Genomic DNA, 18844 nt, shown 5'->3' with positions numbered 1-18844 from the left:
GCGCTGATACATAAAGTCATCTGACATTCAAGTTCAACCTATCATCATGAGCCACAACTTGATCTCATTCCATCACAATTGGTTCCTCAACAGCAATCCAACTGGAAAATAGAACCAGATCTCCATTCAATCTATGCTCGCATTGTGATGCCCCTCCTCTCAGGAGTCTCATAACCCCTCAACATTTGCCATGTAAAATGATCATAACACCTCAGGTACAAGACCACACTTTTGCAAAGAAAAGCAAAGGCCAAACTTGTCACATAAGGTGCTCTGCTGGCCACTTTGTCTATTTACCCTGATCTGTTCTCAAGCCATATTCAGGATCACAGTTGGCACTGGAATCCACCGATGCTGAAATCCTATCTTTGGTTTTATTATAATTGGTAACTTGCAACTTTTTACATTTTTTTCATTTTCAAGACAAACAATCCAAATAACCCCAGATAGGGTTGGATCTGGAGCAAATCTGAAATTGAAGATTGCTTAAACGAGAACGCAAAATGAAGCATTAATGTTGAGCAACAAATAACATCAAGTTTAAAACAGATTTCAATGTTTTTTTTAAACATGAACCTTGCTTTATATCTACAGAAATTAGGTACCGTCATGTTGAGGTGATTATGGGAGATTTTAAAAAGTAATGTCCAATAAAGTGATGCAAAGGAGTATTTGAAACAAAATGTAAAGGTCAACTCCAAACAAGGACTTGAAAGAGTAGCAGTAAAAATGTATATGAAGGTGGGTCAGGAACAATCTTTCAAAGCGATTGTCGATGGAACCAACCATGTACCGGGAGCTATGTGTATAGTGTAATTGCTCAATAACCTCATCGAGTATCCTTGCCTGAAGCTCTGAACTTCACTTGAAACTGATCCCAGGTGAGCCACCCCAAAACTCGGCTGGCTCTTTTGTGGGAGAGCTGATTCAACCGAGAAGACTAGCAATCCCCTCTAATTGACCACCAATAGAATCAGTAATCTGTCCTAAAGGATTCCCATTGGGGTTAAGAGCGCCTCCTAGGCCTTCTTTTCCTAGGATTCCCTTTACAACATTTTGTCGCTCTTCAGGACCGCAGAATCCAACGGTACATTCTTGTGCAGGTGCCAAACCACGATTACAGACGTATTGCTAGGAAAAATCGGATGACTTTAGCAGCTTATTTCTAAACAAGATTTGTAGAGTGATCACAACTTACTTGCAATTTTGGTTCTGCGAGAGAACTCTAAAAACACAATAAATGTAAGTGAATATTTTCAAGAGGAATACAATCACTTAAACTTTGTAGCTCACCAAAGTGGTCACTGTCTTTAAGATCTTATTAACTCGATCAGGGACGTTTCCAATGAATGTTCGGAAAACAGTTTGCACGTAAAATGGGATATTCTCAGCAAAAGCCAAAAGGTCATGACCTGCTCCAAAGTGTTGAATCAATGAGTTTTTCCTTGATTAGTCAGATGGCTGAGATCATGAACCCACCTAATTGTCCACAATAACCACCTAAGACCGTCAAAAGTCTTGAATTAAGATCACTTTCATTGATTGTTATTTTTCTGTTGGATTACTCACGATTGAACGTGTAGAGACTGGCAGGCCTACGATTCGTAAGCGCATCCAATGCTAATCCATACGCTACCAAGTTCACTCCTATACCACTGATAGAACCTTACCGTCAATGTTATACTGACATGATGACTAGTAAAGGTGTACATACAAATGGTCAACGACTGTTCCAGGGCACGCTTTTTGTACGGGTATATTCGAAGCGCCCGGAAGGAAAGAAACTCCCTGGAAGGATAGATGTGGATCAATCAACTACGCAACACGAAAGCAAACCAACCGCACTCACCCTCATGCTATCGCTCTGAGGGAATACTATTTCATCTTGTAGGGTGAATATGGAGGTTGTTTGCACTTGGGCTACATTATGAGTGTTGAGTGCGCGAAGCAATCTACTTCTCTACACATAGTTCAAGCATACATCAGTGCGATCATTGTTCATCAAAAATATAGCATCCACCTACTTGAGACATCTGCAAACTGGCCACAGAACAGCCACCAATGGCAGCTGAGGGACCGCATCCGAGCGGGGAGAGAGTCGTGCCTTTGAGAGACCCGGCGATCGACACAAAGTTCATGACCAGCTGCCGAGCAGAAAGCCAAAAGTCTGTAGTACCGCAGTCAGACATCAGAAATTCATGCTCGTTGTTTTTTGTTTGTCTCTGAAAGAATGCGAGGTACTGACTCAAAGTCCAATGTGACTACCAAGTCCATGGTTTATATATAGAGAACCCCCACCATTGCAAAAAGCATGTAAGTTAGCCCGAGAACAAGTGATCATCAGAGAAAAGATACGAGACGTACAGTAAGGCCACCTTGACTATAGCCGAGCATACTAATTCTCCCTCCGGTTGCAGGCGACCGAGGGGCGAGAAACATTATGGCATAGGCAATAAACTCGGCAGAGAGCTGAATGTCATCAAGCGAGCGCCCTTGTTTTTTCGGTGAGAAAGAAGGCAATCAGTGAGGGTAGATATGTGTGCGGTTATGGTAGCGGCTCAAGACTCTACTTGGAAGATCCACCCAACAGACGTCAAACCCAGCACGAGGTAGACCAATACCAAATGGACCCTGTACAATGTGTTCCATATCAATGCGAGGAGCAAATCAAGAAATCAAATCGCTTGGACGCACCTTTGCATATGCTTCAGCAGCAGCACAACCTGGATATGGAAAATCTCAGCCGATCATTCATCTTAATCCGACATAGAGACTCACTTGTGCAAGGAACAAGTAAGACAATTCCTAAAAGATGTCATAAGAATTGTTAGTGAGTGTAGGATACCACGGAGAACGTTGATGATGGTGGAGACTTCACCATTTGGGCTGTTTCTGATTCCGTTCGGGCACGTGATGGCTTTTTCGTAAGCAAAACGACCTTGAGTCTAATCCTCATGATACAGTCGCCGAGAATACCACGTAAATCAGAGAGCATCAGAATCTTCACTCAAAATGTCAATGTGTTGTAGGTAGTGATCAGCTTACAAAAGGTGCATCGCCTGGACGTGTAGGGGGAATTGGGCCGTCAGGTCGACCACAGGCGTTGTAACTGATTTGTTTGGGTCAACAGACTTGTATCGCGATTGAAAATCCGTATAAATACCATTGAGATGAAAACTGATCACTCACTCGGGAACACCTAACAGGAGTCCATGCAAAAAGCTTTCCTGACCATGATTACCAGAGCCTGTCGGTAGCAGATTGCCGAAAACGTCTCTTTTGACGGGAGAAAACGAGTGACGATTGCTGGAATGAGACTGCGCAGCTCGCCTTTGCGGCGAGGAAGACGAACGTGTTCTTTTTTCGAAAGACTGAGTTGCATCGGCTTCGCGTCGAAGATGATTTTTGTCCTCATGGTTGTGTGCTTCAACTACGATTAACGATAGCAAGACAGCAAACGTCGATGCAACGATTAATACTCTTGTGAGCATATTGGATTAGTGGATAAAGATTGACTGGTGGTTGAACGCCCACTGGATGCGTTTATTATAAAAATGAAGAAATCAAGCAGGAGAGAGGATATCTGAAGTGGAGCTTCTTATAGATGAATTGGCTCCATACCTTTGTTTCGGCCTTCTCTTCGTTCAAATTAATGCGGCATAAATGAAACATATCATAGACAAGTGAGAGAAAGTACCGGAACTCCTTCGAGAAGACAAGCTCTCACGGCAGCATCAGCAAAGCAACTCAATCACTTTGACTCTTGAGGGCATTGAAATTTGATAACGAATCCACTGCGCGGAACGCGTGACACGGCCGCGCCTGGCCGCGCTCGAAGGGCTCGCTTTTACCGAGTTACATCACGGGCTGGGTAGCACCCGACCGGCGCGCGACGGGAAAAATCTTCAGGCAGGCTTGCAATTGGGCAAAGGAAAGGCGGGGTGCCCATTCGTTTTTTCATCTTGTTGACCCATGAGTTTATTCTTCTTATTTGATGTGTGAAATTAAAGTATGAGTTTTATTGTCAATGAATTCTCCACTTTTTAAAGAAGTTTAGCATGATGATTGATCAATTGCAGTGGCTTTTGTGATTATATCGGCAGCCGATAACGGTCGGGTGGTTGATCACCATCTTAACTGGGTTTTCTTTCTTTTTTCTGATAGCCTTGTCACTTTTAAGATAAGAGTTAGAGTATGTATTTCGAAAAAGCTTCCGGAATTTGGTGGTATTTGATTTTTTTGAAGGTTTGGCAAGCTTGACTATCCTGTAGTTCAATATCTTTGTTCAAACAAAAGTTCAAAATTTCTCACGCGGCAAGCTCAAAGCTGGGTTTGATTTCTGTTCTCACAAGTTTCTTTCACATTTGCGCCACCACTTCATCATATGGATCAACAAAGTGCGAATTTGACTGATTTCGACTTCAAACCTCTTCAAACGCAATCAATAACCTACGCTACATCAATAAGTCACACCTTCAGCTAATCGTGTGCATCAAGATCATCCTTTGAGCGGAAAGAATTGGGGACGATGATTCAGCCAGAGGAGCAAAAGATGCTGGACTTCGTGGCAACAATACCTCATAACGTGAATCCTTATTTCGCTGTCGCCACTTACCTTGAACGTGAAGCTAAGGTCAGTACAATCTTACGGTTCTCAATTACCCTCTGTGTGAGATTTCAATATGCTTACTTGTGGTATCTTGATTTTGTGATCCCCGCACACAATTTGGACATAGCCTGTCGTGTTGCCACCCTGGGTCCAGATTGTCATGGGAGTGATTATAGGAGGCTACTTTATGCACGTACCATTCAGCGCTGCAAAATATGGCACATACCCAGAAGACTTATATATTTTTGATCTCTTCCTTCATTCAGAATGCTTCTCCAATGCTTGTATTTGTTTTACATCAGAATCATCACGAGGACTTTTAGGTTCTATTCCACCACAAGACGTGAATAAGTTTCCGTGACTTAAATATAGCACGATTTCGAGACTAATCATGATCTTTGGCTTATGTGACGCAGTAAACCTCGTGAAGATCGATGTACCTAATCTGACTTGTTTGGGTCACTTCATTTATACCTTGTGTACGTGGAACATATATACAAGGGGAGCTCTTTCTCATTGTTCAACTCAAATATTAATGTAGATATTTTTACTTCGAGACCTAGTGGTACTAGCGGATTTGATCTTTCAACAACTTATAAACGCGGGTCTTGTTTCCGATCACAAGAAACTTCCTCTGTTTGGTATAAAATTTGTGGTCCTTCTCAGTGGTTCTTGGTGAGCTCCCAGAGACGAGTACGTAGATAGCTTTGACACTGGCTGATGTATATCTTGTGATGCGTCAACTCATAGGTGTGGGTCAATTTAATTCCAATCGTTGATATCTTTGCATATGATACGACGAGTAGAATATTTATGGACTGTTTCAGCTTTCATATGGGTGTGTTTTTGCCAGATTGTGACCTCCATCTGGGATAAGTCGTGGTGTACGGTTCCCCCCCAGGAGAGAACATCAGCACTTCCCAGGCCTCTTCGTTGGTTTCTGAACATGACCTTCATGTGCTTGGCACTTTGGTTTATACGTACGTACCGCTTCTTCCGCTTCTTTGTGTGTTCACCGTTAACGAGCTCTCAATTCTCCGGCGAATCAGCGGCTTTGATCGTGATCTTCATTAGTGCCGAGTCGGAACTTGAGGAGTTGAGAGCCGTACTCAAGGCCATCACTTCAGACTTGCGTCATCAAGGTGCGATGGCTAACATGGAGAACTACAGACGGATGGATCTTTTGGTAAGATTGATACCTGCCAGACAGTTGGTAGTACATCGAGTGAGTGATTATCACCAAGAATGTCTGTGATGATTGAGCTGATTATGACACGCTCATTCATCAATTTAGGACCGCATGGCTCGCTTGTTCAGACTGTCGATGATGATTGGGATTACTGATTTGAGTGTTTTATCTTTGGTGGGTGATTAATGACTAGGCCCGGTTCTACGTAAAAATCTATCTCGCGCATGATCTGATCCAATCATCCTCACGATACGTCAGATCTACGGGCCACTCTTAGCAATCTCCATCGGGACCATTCGCAAAAAAACCAGCGAATGTACTTTTGCCATCGCCACTTGTACGGCAGAGCGGTCCATACAATTCAAAAGAATCGAGCGTAGGTTAGCAAAAGAGCATCAGACGCTCCTACAGCACGCCCTCGCTGCATATGGCTCGACCTTGATCTTTATCCCTGTTATTGCCTGGCAAGTAAGCACATGAGACCGCCGTCCAAAGGAGAACACTTCTACTTTGTCATATTGTTATCTCATGATGTTTTCTCTATGGATATGCAGTTATCATATAAGGGCACTACTTTTATGCAAAACAAAAAGTGGCTTATTCTCACACAAATCGTTAGTTTATCAGGGACTGGCCTTCTATCTGCAGTCGGGATACATACTGACAATTCACTCCTTCCAGGGAATGCACGGTCCTTTCGCCATTGGCGGGAACATGTTGAGTCTTCCTTTTCTCGTAATCGTGCGATAATTGATTGTAAATTGACCTCGAATATGATCTCTAGCATCGGATTCCTGCTTAATCAACAAGCAAAGAGATTATTAGAAACGCACAGGGCGGTCACAGAAGCATGCCTAGGCTCTAGCAAAGATAAAGAATCTTACGAGTCGTCGTGCCCAACGGATTAACGCGCTATCGCATTGAACTGTTCAAGTTATGGTCCCCATTTGTATGATCTTTGTGAATATGATGATTGGAATTTTCTCCATCCGAGCTGCAGATGAGCAATCAGGTTTCATTGCCAGTCTAATCAAGGTACAACTTCAGGCATAGTTCCTTCGATGCAGTTTCAGGGTGCGAGGTATAAAGCCATAACTCATAGTCAGAGTTTTTACATCATGGGAATTTGAGATTTGAATACACAAATCATCAATTCTCATCACTCAGCACCTAATCAAAACTTTTACATCTCATTATCCATTCTCAAAGGTGGAAATAAGAATTTCTTTCAAAATTGAGTTCAGTCCAAGAATTAAGAGTCATGATCTCAGTCACCAATGATCTGAAAGCTACACAGGACAAACTTAAGGCATTGGGGATAAAGGCCAAAAAGACCAATCTAGGGGAAGGTACTAGCAAAAGAGAAGTTACCGGAAATACAACTATGAGGAGCCAATCAAAGAACAAAGTAGTACAAGGCCCAGGAAATGAGGCAGGTAATGAAGGAGGACAGGTTATAAGCAGTGTGGTGACTGGATCACAAAGTCAGTTAACGCCAATCAAGGCAATACATAAGAGGAGAGGTACAGGATGAAGAAGAGAACAAAGGAAATGACCCAGGTAAGTTGTAACACCAAGAGGTCCCTTCACCATTATAATCCTTCACTACTTGGCTGAGGGGATTCAGGGGTGGTTCAATTTACCTCTCTTTCTTGGATCACATGAGGAGTGATGTGGAGGTACAGGGAGCCGCAGAGAGGGTGGTACAGAAGAGATGTACTATGTGACTACAACTGAGTCAGAAGGGGCAAAGTAGACCAGTGGAGGTTGTATAGGGATGGTACCATCCAAGAGACCCATGGAGGGGAGAAGAGGAGTGGAGAGTGAGGAGAAATTAGGGCAGAGAGGAAGTAGAAGAAGAGTGTATGCTGATTATGGGATGTGTTTGGAACAGCCACAGATCCAGAGAAGAAGCAGTCCGTCAAAACAAGATGCTAGTCAGCAATAGAGTTTGCCTTTGACATGGAGCAAAATAATTTAGCAAGAGATATGTTGCAAGTTTCAATTTTGTGTATGGCAACTGTCAGCCTAAGTCTCAGAATGGGTGTTACAGTCGTTTTCAAAAAGGATGAAATTGAGGCACTTCAAAACGGAGAGGTGGACTGTGCACCACCTGTGAAAGGTGTCAAAAATGCATACATAAATGCTGTCGTAAAAGCATAACCACATTTTATCCAAAAGTGACTGTGGCACAGTCAGTTGAGCGCCCTCATCACGATGTGTCAAACACCTCTCAAGTCTGCTCCCTTTTTGGGTTCGAGCCGGACTGGCTTGCCTTTTTGTCATCACACATTTTGACAAGTTTTTCTTATTCAATCTGCTTGATATCATAAAACAAAACAATGAAATCGCTCCACTATACTTGTTTGCTCACATATAATTGTTTTTGCTCTATCCGTAAGTCGAGACAAAAATATTTGCGATTAAACGAGGCAGACCGAGTCAAACACAGGACTACCAGTAACCTACCAGAGCAACTGACCACTGTGCTACCAAAGATTGTGCTATTGTAAGTGGGCAACTTATTGATCACCGTACAATGGTCAATCTGTCAGGTAAGCTGGATACCTTTCACAGGTGGTGCATGGTCCATCTCTTAATTTTTGAAACACCTCGATTTCATTCTTTTTGAAAACAACTGTACATGCTTAGACTGGGATGAACAAAACTTGCACCAAGGGGTAAGTGGGACATGCCAAAAGCCAGGTTGAGAACAGTTTTCAACATGTCTTGTTTTCAATTCAAAAGAACAGTGACTGAGACGTTTCTAGATGGGACCAGACAAAAATTGCTCCCAGAATGATAACAGTCACCGGAAATCAGGCTGTATCAGACTGTATCCAACCTATCAATTGAAGCTCAGCCAGGCAAAGATTGAGGAGGATAAAATGATTGCATCCTGATAGGATGCTTGCACTTGGCTCAAGATATGATCTCAGACAGGTCTTCCTCACCCTTCATACCCTCTTTGACCAGGTTTTTCAACCTTTTCAAACCCAGAAGAAGAGGCAAACAAAATTGATTGTCCCATGATTAACGTATGTTCCGTGACTGAGACCGTTCTGACTTTGTTGTCAGAATTGTCACATCTAGAAACTGTTGTAGTCTGTTCTCACGCCTACGTGGCACAAGCCTGGCTCGCAGCGCTGCGCAGCGCTGCAAGCCGCAATTCCTGAAGCGCAGCAATAAATATAATCGGCCAAGCCCAGTAGCTTTAGCCGCAGCGGGAAAAAGACCCTCACATGAAAAATAAGCTGAAAGCGTTATTTTTTATCGCAGCGCTTTGCAGCGTTGCATGACAAAAAAAAGCGTTTTTTTTGTAAAGGGAGCCACAAATTTAAACATCAATTCCAAATATAGATCAAGAGTAACGACCGTAAAGAAAAGTTAACAAAACAAATTAAAGGAGTGTAAAGAAAGTTTTTTTAAAAAAATCAAAAAAAAACAAGTTTAAGGAGTGTAAAGAAATGAAAACACTACATTAAAAGACAAAACGAATAAACAAACTAGAAGTGAGACCTTCTGGTTTTCTTTTGAACCACTTTCTTGCCATACTCAATGACTTTGCCAACATCAGCGAAGTCACCGGTTAACGGGACTCCTTCCAGTGACCATATCTGACTGCTTACCAATATCTTGATCATACGAGGAACCAGCCCACCTCGTTCTGCTGTGCACACTTTTCCGGCAATAGAGAAGGATCGTTCAGGGGCCGCTGAAGAAGCCGGTGTTGCAAGGTAGTTCCAAGCCAAAACCGACAAGACTGGGTACTTTGATCCATGAGTCTGAATAAGATCAGAGGTCAGTATAGGAGTCTGGAAAACGAAAGGAGAATGTACTCACATTCCACCAGTCCAACGCATGTTGGGGGTTGTGTGCGTCAGGGGAAAGCATCGGATTGATGCCTTGGATGTAACGGTCGAGCTCACTGAGACCATTTGGTGTCTCAACCTCATCGTAGAGATTTAGAAAGGCATCTCCAAAAGATTTGGTAGCTGATCTGATTGGTGAAGAAGTTGAAGGGCTGGCTGGTTGAGTTCGAAGTTCACTTGCATCCCGTTCCTCTGTAAACACGTCTTCTAATAGTCCTACGGCGCGCTTATGATTGGGAGACCCCTCTCCAAAAGCACAAGAGAAAAATCGAACTCGGAGACTAGGGTGAAAGACACTTGCTAAGACAAGTGTGTCACACTCGAGAGCTTCCTTGAGATATAGATCAATTTTATTGATCATGATATCTACCATTGGATAAAGCGGGTCGTTGACATGCATTCTGTCCAATCTATCCTGCATGGACGACTTGAGATGCATGTACTTGACCAGTACCATACATCCTGTGGGCTTGTCACCCTCCATCTCACGGGTTAGTACCTTGTATGGCTATCAGATAGGGTTGAGTTGAATGTGGTCAGTATTGAGAAAGACTTAAAGGTATGAAAGTATGAAGTGGAACTACTCACTGTGAGAATGTCCAAAAGATCTCGCAGAGCTTGCCAATCGGCTACAGAGAATACAACCTCTTCAAAATAGCCTTGCTTCTTGCCGTCCTTCCGTGGACGTTGTTTCTTTGAATGTACCTCAGCTAGATTGTCTTTCATCACTCGATCAATCAGCTGAAAGAGGAGATCAAGCCAATATATTTGGCATAATTAGCCATCACATAAAACCCGTCAAATCCAAAATAAACAACTCACATCTCGTGCGTGCCACATTCGCTCCCACCGCTCCGCCTGGATTCCCCATCGAATACCGTGACCTGATAAAAGGGCCTTGAGTGCCGGTAATTCATCATTCTTACGTTGGACATTTGCTCTTTCTCGTCTTCGATTGAAGTCCGCACGGTGACCGCTAGACCTTGTGAGCTTTTTATTCACAGTGTCCATCTAGAATGTGATGAAGTCGTCATCAGTCATGTGAAGTCAAATGGAATAGATAAATAAAACAAGGGACTTACATCCTTGGTCAAAGACTTCATATAGGTATCGCCGAGAAGATAAGCATCCTTACGTCGATGATAAATCTCAGGTTCATCATCTTGTTCACAATCCTCCTCTTCTGGATCGTTGTTAGAACCATCTGAGTTGGAATCACTGCTATGATTGCTATCTAAGTCATCCTGATCATCACTATCCAAGTTATTTTCATGTAATTCAGATTGGCTTAATTCAGGTGTGATCTCGTTGACTTCATCTTTGTCCTTGTCAATAACAGCTAGTACTTCTACTTGCGTGAACCTACCTAAAGTATTGTGGCGGATTCGTCTAGGTTTCATTCCAAGGGCATCAAGGCCGGCCTTGACAATAAGACCCATCTTATGACAAAAGCATCTAATCAACATTCGTTTTGGATTCCAAGATAGATGATGGCCGGAGATGAGGCCCTCTTCCTGGAGCTGTCAATGAATTTCACGGCCCATAGTAAAATTGTTGCTACCTGAATCTGACACACTGGCAAGCATGTGGGATTTGAGGACATGTCAGGACTTGTCAATAGATAGATAGAAAGATTGGAAAAGGGACTTATCTTCTTGTAAAGGTCATTTTTTTTCAGAATTGTTACCATAGGTTCAGCAAGTAATTGACCCTGGTGATGCCAAGCAACAAGTTTCATGCTTAAGTGGCGAACCACATATTTCCAGTCACTTGTGATATACGAGACTGATGCTCCAATGAACACGTGGAGGTTTCCCTTCACCGTCCAAACATCTTGGATGAGACAGAATTTACTGTCTAAGCTCTGAGACAATCAAAAAAGGAAGAACATGTTTTATAAATTTCGAAAGCCGCTGATAACAAAGATTAATATGATGCAAAACTTACTTTGAGTTCCTGCTCAATAACCAAACCAGAAAGCAAGAGGTAAAGGCGTTTTGCCTCATCAGCAGACCATTTTCGTCCAAATACACGGGCATCCGGCCTCAACCAGTACATTATCGCCTTGAGGATAGGGTCATCAATTCGAATGAAGGGAATTGCATGTGTGACTTGCCACACTGAAAGACATTGATTCAATGTCTTGTTTGAAAAGACTGGAGGCGAGTTGACAAAAGCTGAATGGGAACCTTGATGATTTTCTTTGAGACATTGAGCTTGTACATCGTCTTTGGTAGGTGGAAGCTTTGCACCAGCCTGGATAGCCTGGCGCCGACGAGGGCAGCCGGCACCAGACTTTCCGGCTGCACAATTACTGTCCCTGTGCGTCTTGAGATTCGACCGAGAAGATAAGCTAATTCGGACCACCTTGTTACACCAAAGGCAAGGGTAAGAAAGGCCAGGTTGGTCAAGTGGCTACAGCAATAGTTTACATGTTAGCTGAATGTTCGAACAGAAGAAGGAAATCATGGTACGTACATCTTTTTCCCCATGAAATGGCTTTCCAAAGAACGAGTATGGACTGTCGAATTGTTCATTTGGCTGATTCCTTTTGCGTTTTGTAAGACGCACGTTCTTGTCATCTGAATCCTGGGCCAAATCGACTTCAGGAGGACCCGAGGCCAAGTTTATCTATGGTTTTTGATACACAACTATCAGTGTCAGGTAATGAATGTGTGATGAGATTGAGAGGAAGTTAAATTACTCACCGCAGTTGATGTGGAAGTGGAAGAAAACAAGTTGACTACAGTTGCTTCCTCGGAATCGACATCATTACCGGACACCGAGTCAGAACATCCGTGGTTGACCTACAGTAGTATTTTGGAATAGGGTTGGGAAAAGTAGGCAATAAACAATGGAGTTGATCAATAAAAGCGAGACATCAAAAAGTTGGAAAAGATCTGATTGAGAACATCGACGACTTACAGAAGATGATGGACGTGCAACAGTTCTGGAACGTCCACGTGCTGGTCCGCGAGGAGCTTGAGGTTGGTCGCCTGGTAATGAGGCTGACCTCTCTCGACGTCGATGGACATGGGCGTCTCGTACATCTCTGACTGAGAATAGGTTGCCCATTCCACGTCGAGAATCTGATGATGGGGTTATCATGCCAGGGGGTCTTCGGGCAGGGGTAACTATGCGAGAAGAACGACGGATGGGTACATTTGAAACGTTATCGGTCTCGTAGCCGGAAGAAACAAAGGAGTCGATCGTTGGCTGTTTGTTCAACATGACGGAAGTGAGTTTAAGTAAAAACTTGAGCGGATTTGTATGAAGTGGTAGCTAATGAGTGGAAAGATTGAAAGATAGGTCAGAACTATACAATGAAGGATAGGTGTGTTGATTGGAAGGTGAAAGGATGAACTCCTTTTATACTCAAAAGGAGGGACATTTGTAAAACACGACTTACCAATGTCTCGAGTCTGATGAGATTGGTCTCCATTTGTCCACATTTGACGGAATAGATCGTGAGGTTGGGAAAGGTCGTGGAGTGGGTATTTGAACTGTCGACTCTGGGCTAACCCAAAGGGGTGAGTTATTATCGAACGAAACTGGATAGTCGATGGATTCGACTGGGTGACCCGGTTAGGAGGTGACAGGGTGGTGGCTTGGTAGTGCTGGAGGTAGGTGTAACACTTGTTGTCCGAAACCTCTGCGTAGCTCTACGAGAGCACAATGGTTTGACGAGATGGAAGCGGATAGCTCAGCGCCTCCAAATATGGGGTCAAAATGTGAGCGATAAGCGTAGTGCCCGGGGTTTGTGGCCCCGGGGCTGCTATGCGACAGCGCCGGGCGCTGCGCAGACCCGCGCTGCGCGCTCCGGCTTACGCTGCGAGCCAGGCTTGCGTGGCACGACCACGGCGCAGTCCCGATCAGTCTTCTATAAGAGCCGGCAGCTCAGCATCAGCTCCAGCTCCACATCTCTCTCTTGTGGAACTCAGAGCTCTAGCAGATGAGCTTGTCTCTTATAGGTATGCAATACACTTATCTCTCTCTTGTGGAACTTGGAGCTCTAGCAGCTGAGCTTGTCTCTTATAGAAGCATCCCCGGCACCAGACAAGGCCGAGGATGTTTCCCCCGTGGTGTACAGTGCTTCAAGAATCCTTTGGTTTTTTTAACACAAGAAAATGAAATAAATGTGCAAAACCCTTGCTAAAACCCTTGCTGAAACCAATTCTGTACCAGAATCTGTCAAATTTGAGCTGTCCAAATGAGTTTTTTTCAAGTTTTGTCCAAAAGTTTTAAGAAAAAGACCACCAAATAAACCAAAGGATTCTTGAAGCGCTGTACAAAATATATACAGCCGTTGTGAGAACTATTGGTAAGTTTTGAGGTGATGGGTGTCGCCAAGTTTTAACTAGAGTTTAATCTTTGGTCCAAAACTCTGTTTTTTTCGATGTCACAGGCCTGAACCTTGTTTTGCTTCTTGCAATATGCTTCTATCTCACGGTACGCATGGTCAAAAAGGAGTTTTGTTTAGTTTTTGCCAGTTTTGGATTAAATCTTGACACAACACAAAATAAAAAAAAGTTATCATTAGTTCTCACAATGGCTGTACTTTCAAGCTATGTTGCTTCAAATGCTTGATCATCTTTTTTTGATTCTTTGTAAATCGGGAAAAGATAAACTGTAGTCAGTTGCTAAAGTTGCTTATGGTGTGGGATGAATACCACTGCCTGTACTGATCAGGATGCTGGGTACCTGAATGTCTTCCACAGGGGATGCTGAGTTATAGCAAACTGGTCTTTAGGATACACTTTTGTGTAAGTTGATTTTAGTGTTATCAAAATTGAAGTTGGGTGTAAGTCTTTAGTCAATTGGGAAGAACCAATTAATCTTTGAATCTTTTGTAGGAAGAGATATGAAGAAAAGAAATCAAAATAGGAGGCTTTCTAGCAAGATAGACATTCAAGGGAAAAAGCTCTAAAAAGATGATTGAGATGGATTTTTATGAAGTCTAGTTTGCAAAGGAAACAAAGCTTGATTTGATAAAAAGGGGTTTAAAGATTTGTGGATTTAATGGGATGAGGATCCTTCTAAACTTGAGCAAAATAGGTTGGGTTATATACCTATCTGTTCTGTTGTAATATGAACCTATTTCACAGAACTAGCTCAACAGTTTTGAAGCATAACTAAGGTAGGTGACATGGCATTGAAAGAAAAAAAACAAAAGCAAGAACTACTTAAGCCTGATGAGAGTGAAAACCAAGAATGGCTTGAATGTTGATATCTTAAGTTCATATCTTGAGCTGATATATCCTTAGATACAATCCAATATGGTATGCACATAGAAATGGAGAGGTGGGGCCAGGGCTTAGAGCATCCGCAATTGTGCCTGGATTGTGCGGGCTCTGGAATAGACTCCCAATCAGATGTAGGGGGTCAAAAACACACTGTTGGCACAACAGTTCACCTAAAGTTGGGGGGCAAAACTTGGTTGAGTGATCCATTAGGATCAATTATGTTTGAATGATCATATTTGAGCAATATATACAGTTGGTTTTGCAAAATATGGTTGTGCAGGCATATTTGATAGAGATGAATGGTGATTGTAAATGGCTGAAGGCACCAGTTACCTAATGTTTGTCTGCTTATTTGTAAGCACACTTGTCCTATTTCACAAGTATGCAGACTGGGACTAAACTAAGTGATTTGAGGTATGAATAAAAAGTGAGAACAATAGGGGTACACAAACTTGAACACCCGACCTAAAAACCCATGGACAAAACCCATGACAACCTGATTGTTTTTTGGGTTTTGTCCATGGGTTTTCCGCTTTCCCGTTGGACAAAACCCAAAAAACAATCAGGCTGTCATGGGTTTTGTCCATGGGTTTTTAGGTCGGGTTTTCATGTTTGTGTACCCCTAATGAGTATGAGCAACAAAGGCTCAGGACAAGTTATCTACAGGAATTTTCTCTTTCCCATAGATAATACATTCAGTTCTAACTAACCTGATGTTATTGTGCTTATTTGTAAGCACACGTCTCCTAAATCACAAGTATGATTGCAGACTTGGACTAACCTAAAAAAAATGACCAATACAAGTGACAGCACAAGTGACAGGGTCACTATAGCACTCTTTAGTTTACTTATGAATTTTTTACAATTTACGATTTATTTAAGAGGATATGAATATTGTAGTATCTCATATTCAAGCATGCATTAACTATTGCACTCTCTATCATGGCTATAATATGTAAATATGTAAATATATAAATATAAAACATATATAAATATATATAAATATAAATATAAATATAAATATAAATATAAATATAAATATAAATATAAATATAAATATAAATATAAATATAAATATATATAAATATAAATATAAATATAAATATATAAATATAATTGATTCTTGATTATATGTTCAAGAGAGTGAGAAAAATTATTCTAAGCACAAAGGCTCAGGACAGTGATTTACGTGAATTTTCAATAGTATGACAACATTAGTAACACTACAAGGATGGAAGGTGATAAAGCACTCACTCATTGTCCAATGAATCAGGAAAGAAAGTAATAATTAAAGGGGGAATATATATATATGTCTGATCATCTTTAACCACAACTGACTGATGTGCAATAACATTGGTTGGAATTCAAACAAGTGCACACATTATAACACTAAGACTATTCATTGACAGTATTAAGAAAAACCTTGATACAAATCAATTCCACATTTCATGCTCCATTACATGCTACACAACAGTCTTAATTGTCTTTCAACAGTGATGGCTCACAAAGAGCTGGCGGATGTGGAAAGCCCTTCTCAAAATCTGAAAATTGAGGGCTCTTGTTGCCGCACCCTTGTGAAGGGGAAACAGACTCACATTTTTTGGTGGGAGATCTCCAGAAATCAAGTCCCCTTAAGTGCTTCTTTTAAGTTCTGCACTTCACCTCTCCGTAGAAAATTCCAAGTTTTGGGTATGATATTCTTGATCTCTTTGCGCATACGTACCTTGTGGTTCATGTCCAGTGTAATGAAAATGTGATGAAATTTTTCAAAGTTTATTGCATGCAAATACAGACAGCTTAGGTGGTCTTAGGGCATAACAAGAAGACATAAGGCCCTTTTTTGACCTCAAGCCACGCAGATCTGTCCGTTCCTCATGAAACATATAAGAGCATCTCCTATCGTCTCGGTAAACGGCTTCGGTACGGTAAATTTTACCGTACCGAGGGTCAAAACTCCCAATCGTGTCAAAATCACGCATCGGTACCCACAGAATCTGTAGAAATTCTGTAGAGGTCCAGTAAATTTGCTGGACCTCTACCGATTCTGCAGAGGTCGGTATCTGCAAATCTGCTCGACTTCTACCGAGCCGATCCTACAACTCATCCTCAAAATCAGTCCCACTCTATCCCACTACACCTTTATCACCATCAAACACCAATTTCATCTTGTAAATTCTCCGTTTTCTGTGATCAATGGTTTTCAAATTGTCATATAGATAACTTGGTTGTTCTCTAATCGATCTTTTTCTAATCGATCTTTTTTTAATTGACTTTTTTCGATCGTTTGTTTTCAGCTCGATTGTTTTCAACTCAATTGTTTTCAAGTCAATTGTTATGAAATCAATCATCTTGTTTTCAAAGTGATTGTTCTGAAATCAATTGTCATCAGATCAATTGTCTTTGCAAACTGATTGTTCTCGGATGGATTGTTGCGTGATAGAACATGAGATTTGCAGTTTTTTTTACCGAACATACGATAGTGGCAATGAGGTGTTTCTGTACAGTATGTACTGTACTTTGTTTGATATAATGCAACGATAGTGGATTTCCACCGTTCTGTATCAAGTGATACCGTACCGAGTGAGTATGTACAGAAAATTTACAGAAAATTTACTCAAACGATAGGAGATGCTCTAAATACTAGCAGATGTACAGTCGTTCTCAGAAATGTTGGAAAAATGCAAAATCTCGAGCTGAGCTCGGGGTCCGTGCGCTGAGCAGTGACACACAGATACAAACACTGACAAAAACTTTGATTTTGACAGGTATCTCAAGATGAAAATTCAATTACTTTCCATCATACCTCGATGACCAGACTACTATCTTGCCAATGGCCAGGCTAACGGACCAATGTCTTCAGAAAAACGGTGAAAACATACGATTTCATGGTTAAGGGGTTGTAACACGAGTTGAGGATCAGAGGAAGGATGGCATGGAGAGGACACAAGGGAGTTGAGGTTGGTGAAAGGGACACTGATCTCCACTCGACAGCTGCCATGACTTTTCCGTGACACATGTCATGAAAAAGTCGCCTCCTCGGGACCACGACCTCAGCTCAAAATGTTGGATTTTTCCAACATTTCTGAGAACAACTGTACAAAAAGTTTAAGAATGGCTTGCTTGAAAATTGAGAGTTTCTATGTTCAGTTGAAGTGGGCAAGTTGAAAAAAGTACTAGAGGGCACTTAATTGGAGCTCTCTAGCCAAAAAACGAGTCATATACATAAGCCCCTCTGCCAGGGCGCGGCGAACACGCAAGAGGGGCTCCGTTAAACTTAGCGCTCTCAACATCTCAGCCCTGGTTGTGCGAGGTCTGTTGTAGCAATTTTTTGCGTTTTGATTTGACCCCCTACAACCTCAAGCAGCTGTGATTTGACCTCGTATAGCTGCTTTGCACAGGCAGATAGAAGTACCTGGGGTGATTCCGAGTGATTGGTTGTAATAAACTGAACAAGTATCCACATACAATATGCTTTACAAACTTTATCACAAATGTTTGACTAAATTACTCAAGTTTTGCGGAAGAATTGGTGCAAGGTTATGAAAACGAGTTGGGCACCAACACAGAACAAGTGTTACCTTCGAGAAGAACTTAAAAAATATTCAAATCAGGTTCTGCAAGAACAACAAAAAGCAGAGACGTGACCGTCTTTATGCAAGACTAGAGAAAGTTGTATAACAAGTATTGTGAAGTAAAGAAATATCGAACAACGAAAGAAAAGACTGCATATGAAAGGAGCGGACACGGCTAAGATAAAATTGCATATGGTGATGGGCGAGCTTTGAAAAATCCGACAGGACGACACTGGAAGCACCAGAACCGATGAAAATGCTGAATTGTCACTGGGAAGGAGCCTCAGTAAGCATCTTATATCACGGTTTTGAGGCTCACGAGACCTGATCTTACCAAACTTTATTGAGGGAGCACTGCT

At 42.0% G+C, this 18844-nt stretch overlaps 3 protein-coding genes across 3 annotated transcripts; 2 read left to right on the top strand and 1 right to left on the bottom strand.

Moving 5' to 3' along the window:
- Positions 1-927: 927 nt before the first annotated feature.
- On the bottom strand, positions 928-3491 carry MELLADRAFT_94890 (uncharacterized protein; the record flags this gene model as incomplete). The annotated part of the gene is made up of 16 exons (XM_007417568.1): positions 928-1131; positions 1199-1225; positions 1294-1415; positions 1480-1500; positions 1570-1655; positions 1715-1788; positions 1850-1960; positions 2025-2167; positions 2246-2261; positions 2365-2492; positions 2571-2631; positions 2695-2738; positions 2779-2805; positions 2879-2945; positions 3046-3109; positions 3190-3491. The coding sequence occupies 16 exons, from the start codon at positions 3489-3491 to the stop codon at positions 928-930; spliced, it is 1497 nt and encodes a 498-aa protein (XP_007417630.1).
- A 1037-nt stretch (positions 3492-4528) lies between these two features.
- Positions 4529-4970, top strand: MELLADRAFT_112974 (uncharacterized protein; the record flags this gene model as incomplete). The annotated part of the gene is made up of 2 exons (XM_007417607.1): positions 4529-4633; positions 4737-4970. The coding sequence occupies 2 exons, from the start codon at positions 4529-4531 to the stop codon at positions 4968-4970; spliced, it is 339 nt and encodes a 112-aa protein (XP_007417669.1).
- Positions 4971-5555: 585 nt separating this feature from the next.
- On the top strand, positions 5556-6706 carry MELLADRAFT_112973 (uncharacterized protein; the record flags this gene model as incomplete). Its single annotated transcript, XM_007417608.1, has 5 exons — positions 5556-5589; positions 5659-5834; positions 5904-5972; positions 6057-6266; positions 6353-6706. 5 exons carry the CDS (start codon positions 5556-5558, stop codon positions 6704-6706), a joined length of 843 nt encoding a protein of 280 aa, XP_007417670.1.
- Positions 6707-18844: the final 12138 nt, after the last annotated feature.

The sequence above is a fragment of the Melampsora larici-populina genome (assembly GCF_000204055.1).
Source record: "Melampsora larici-populina 98AG31 unplaced genomic scaffold MELLAscaffold_75, whole genome shotgun sequence".
NCBI classification, from domain to species: domain Eukaryota; kingdom Fungi; phylum Basidiomycota; class Pucciniomycetes; order Pucciniales; family Melampsoraceae; genus Melampsora; species Melampsora laricis-populina.
The sequence above is the reverse complement of the archived record's forward strand: the minus strand, read 5'-3'. Positions and strand labels throughout refer to the sequence as shown.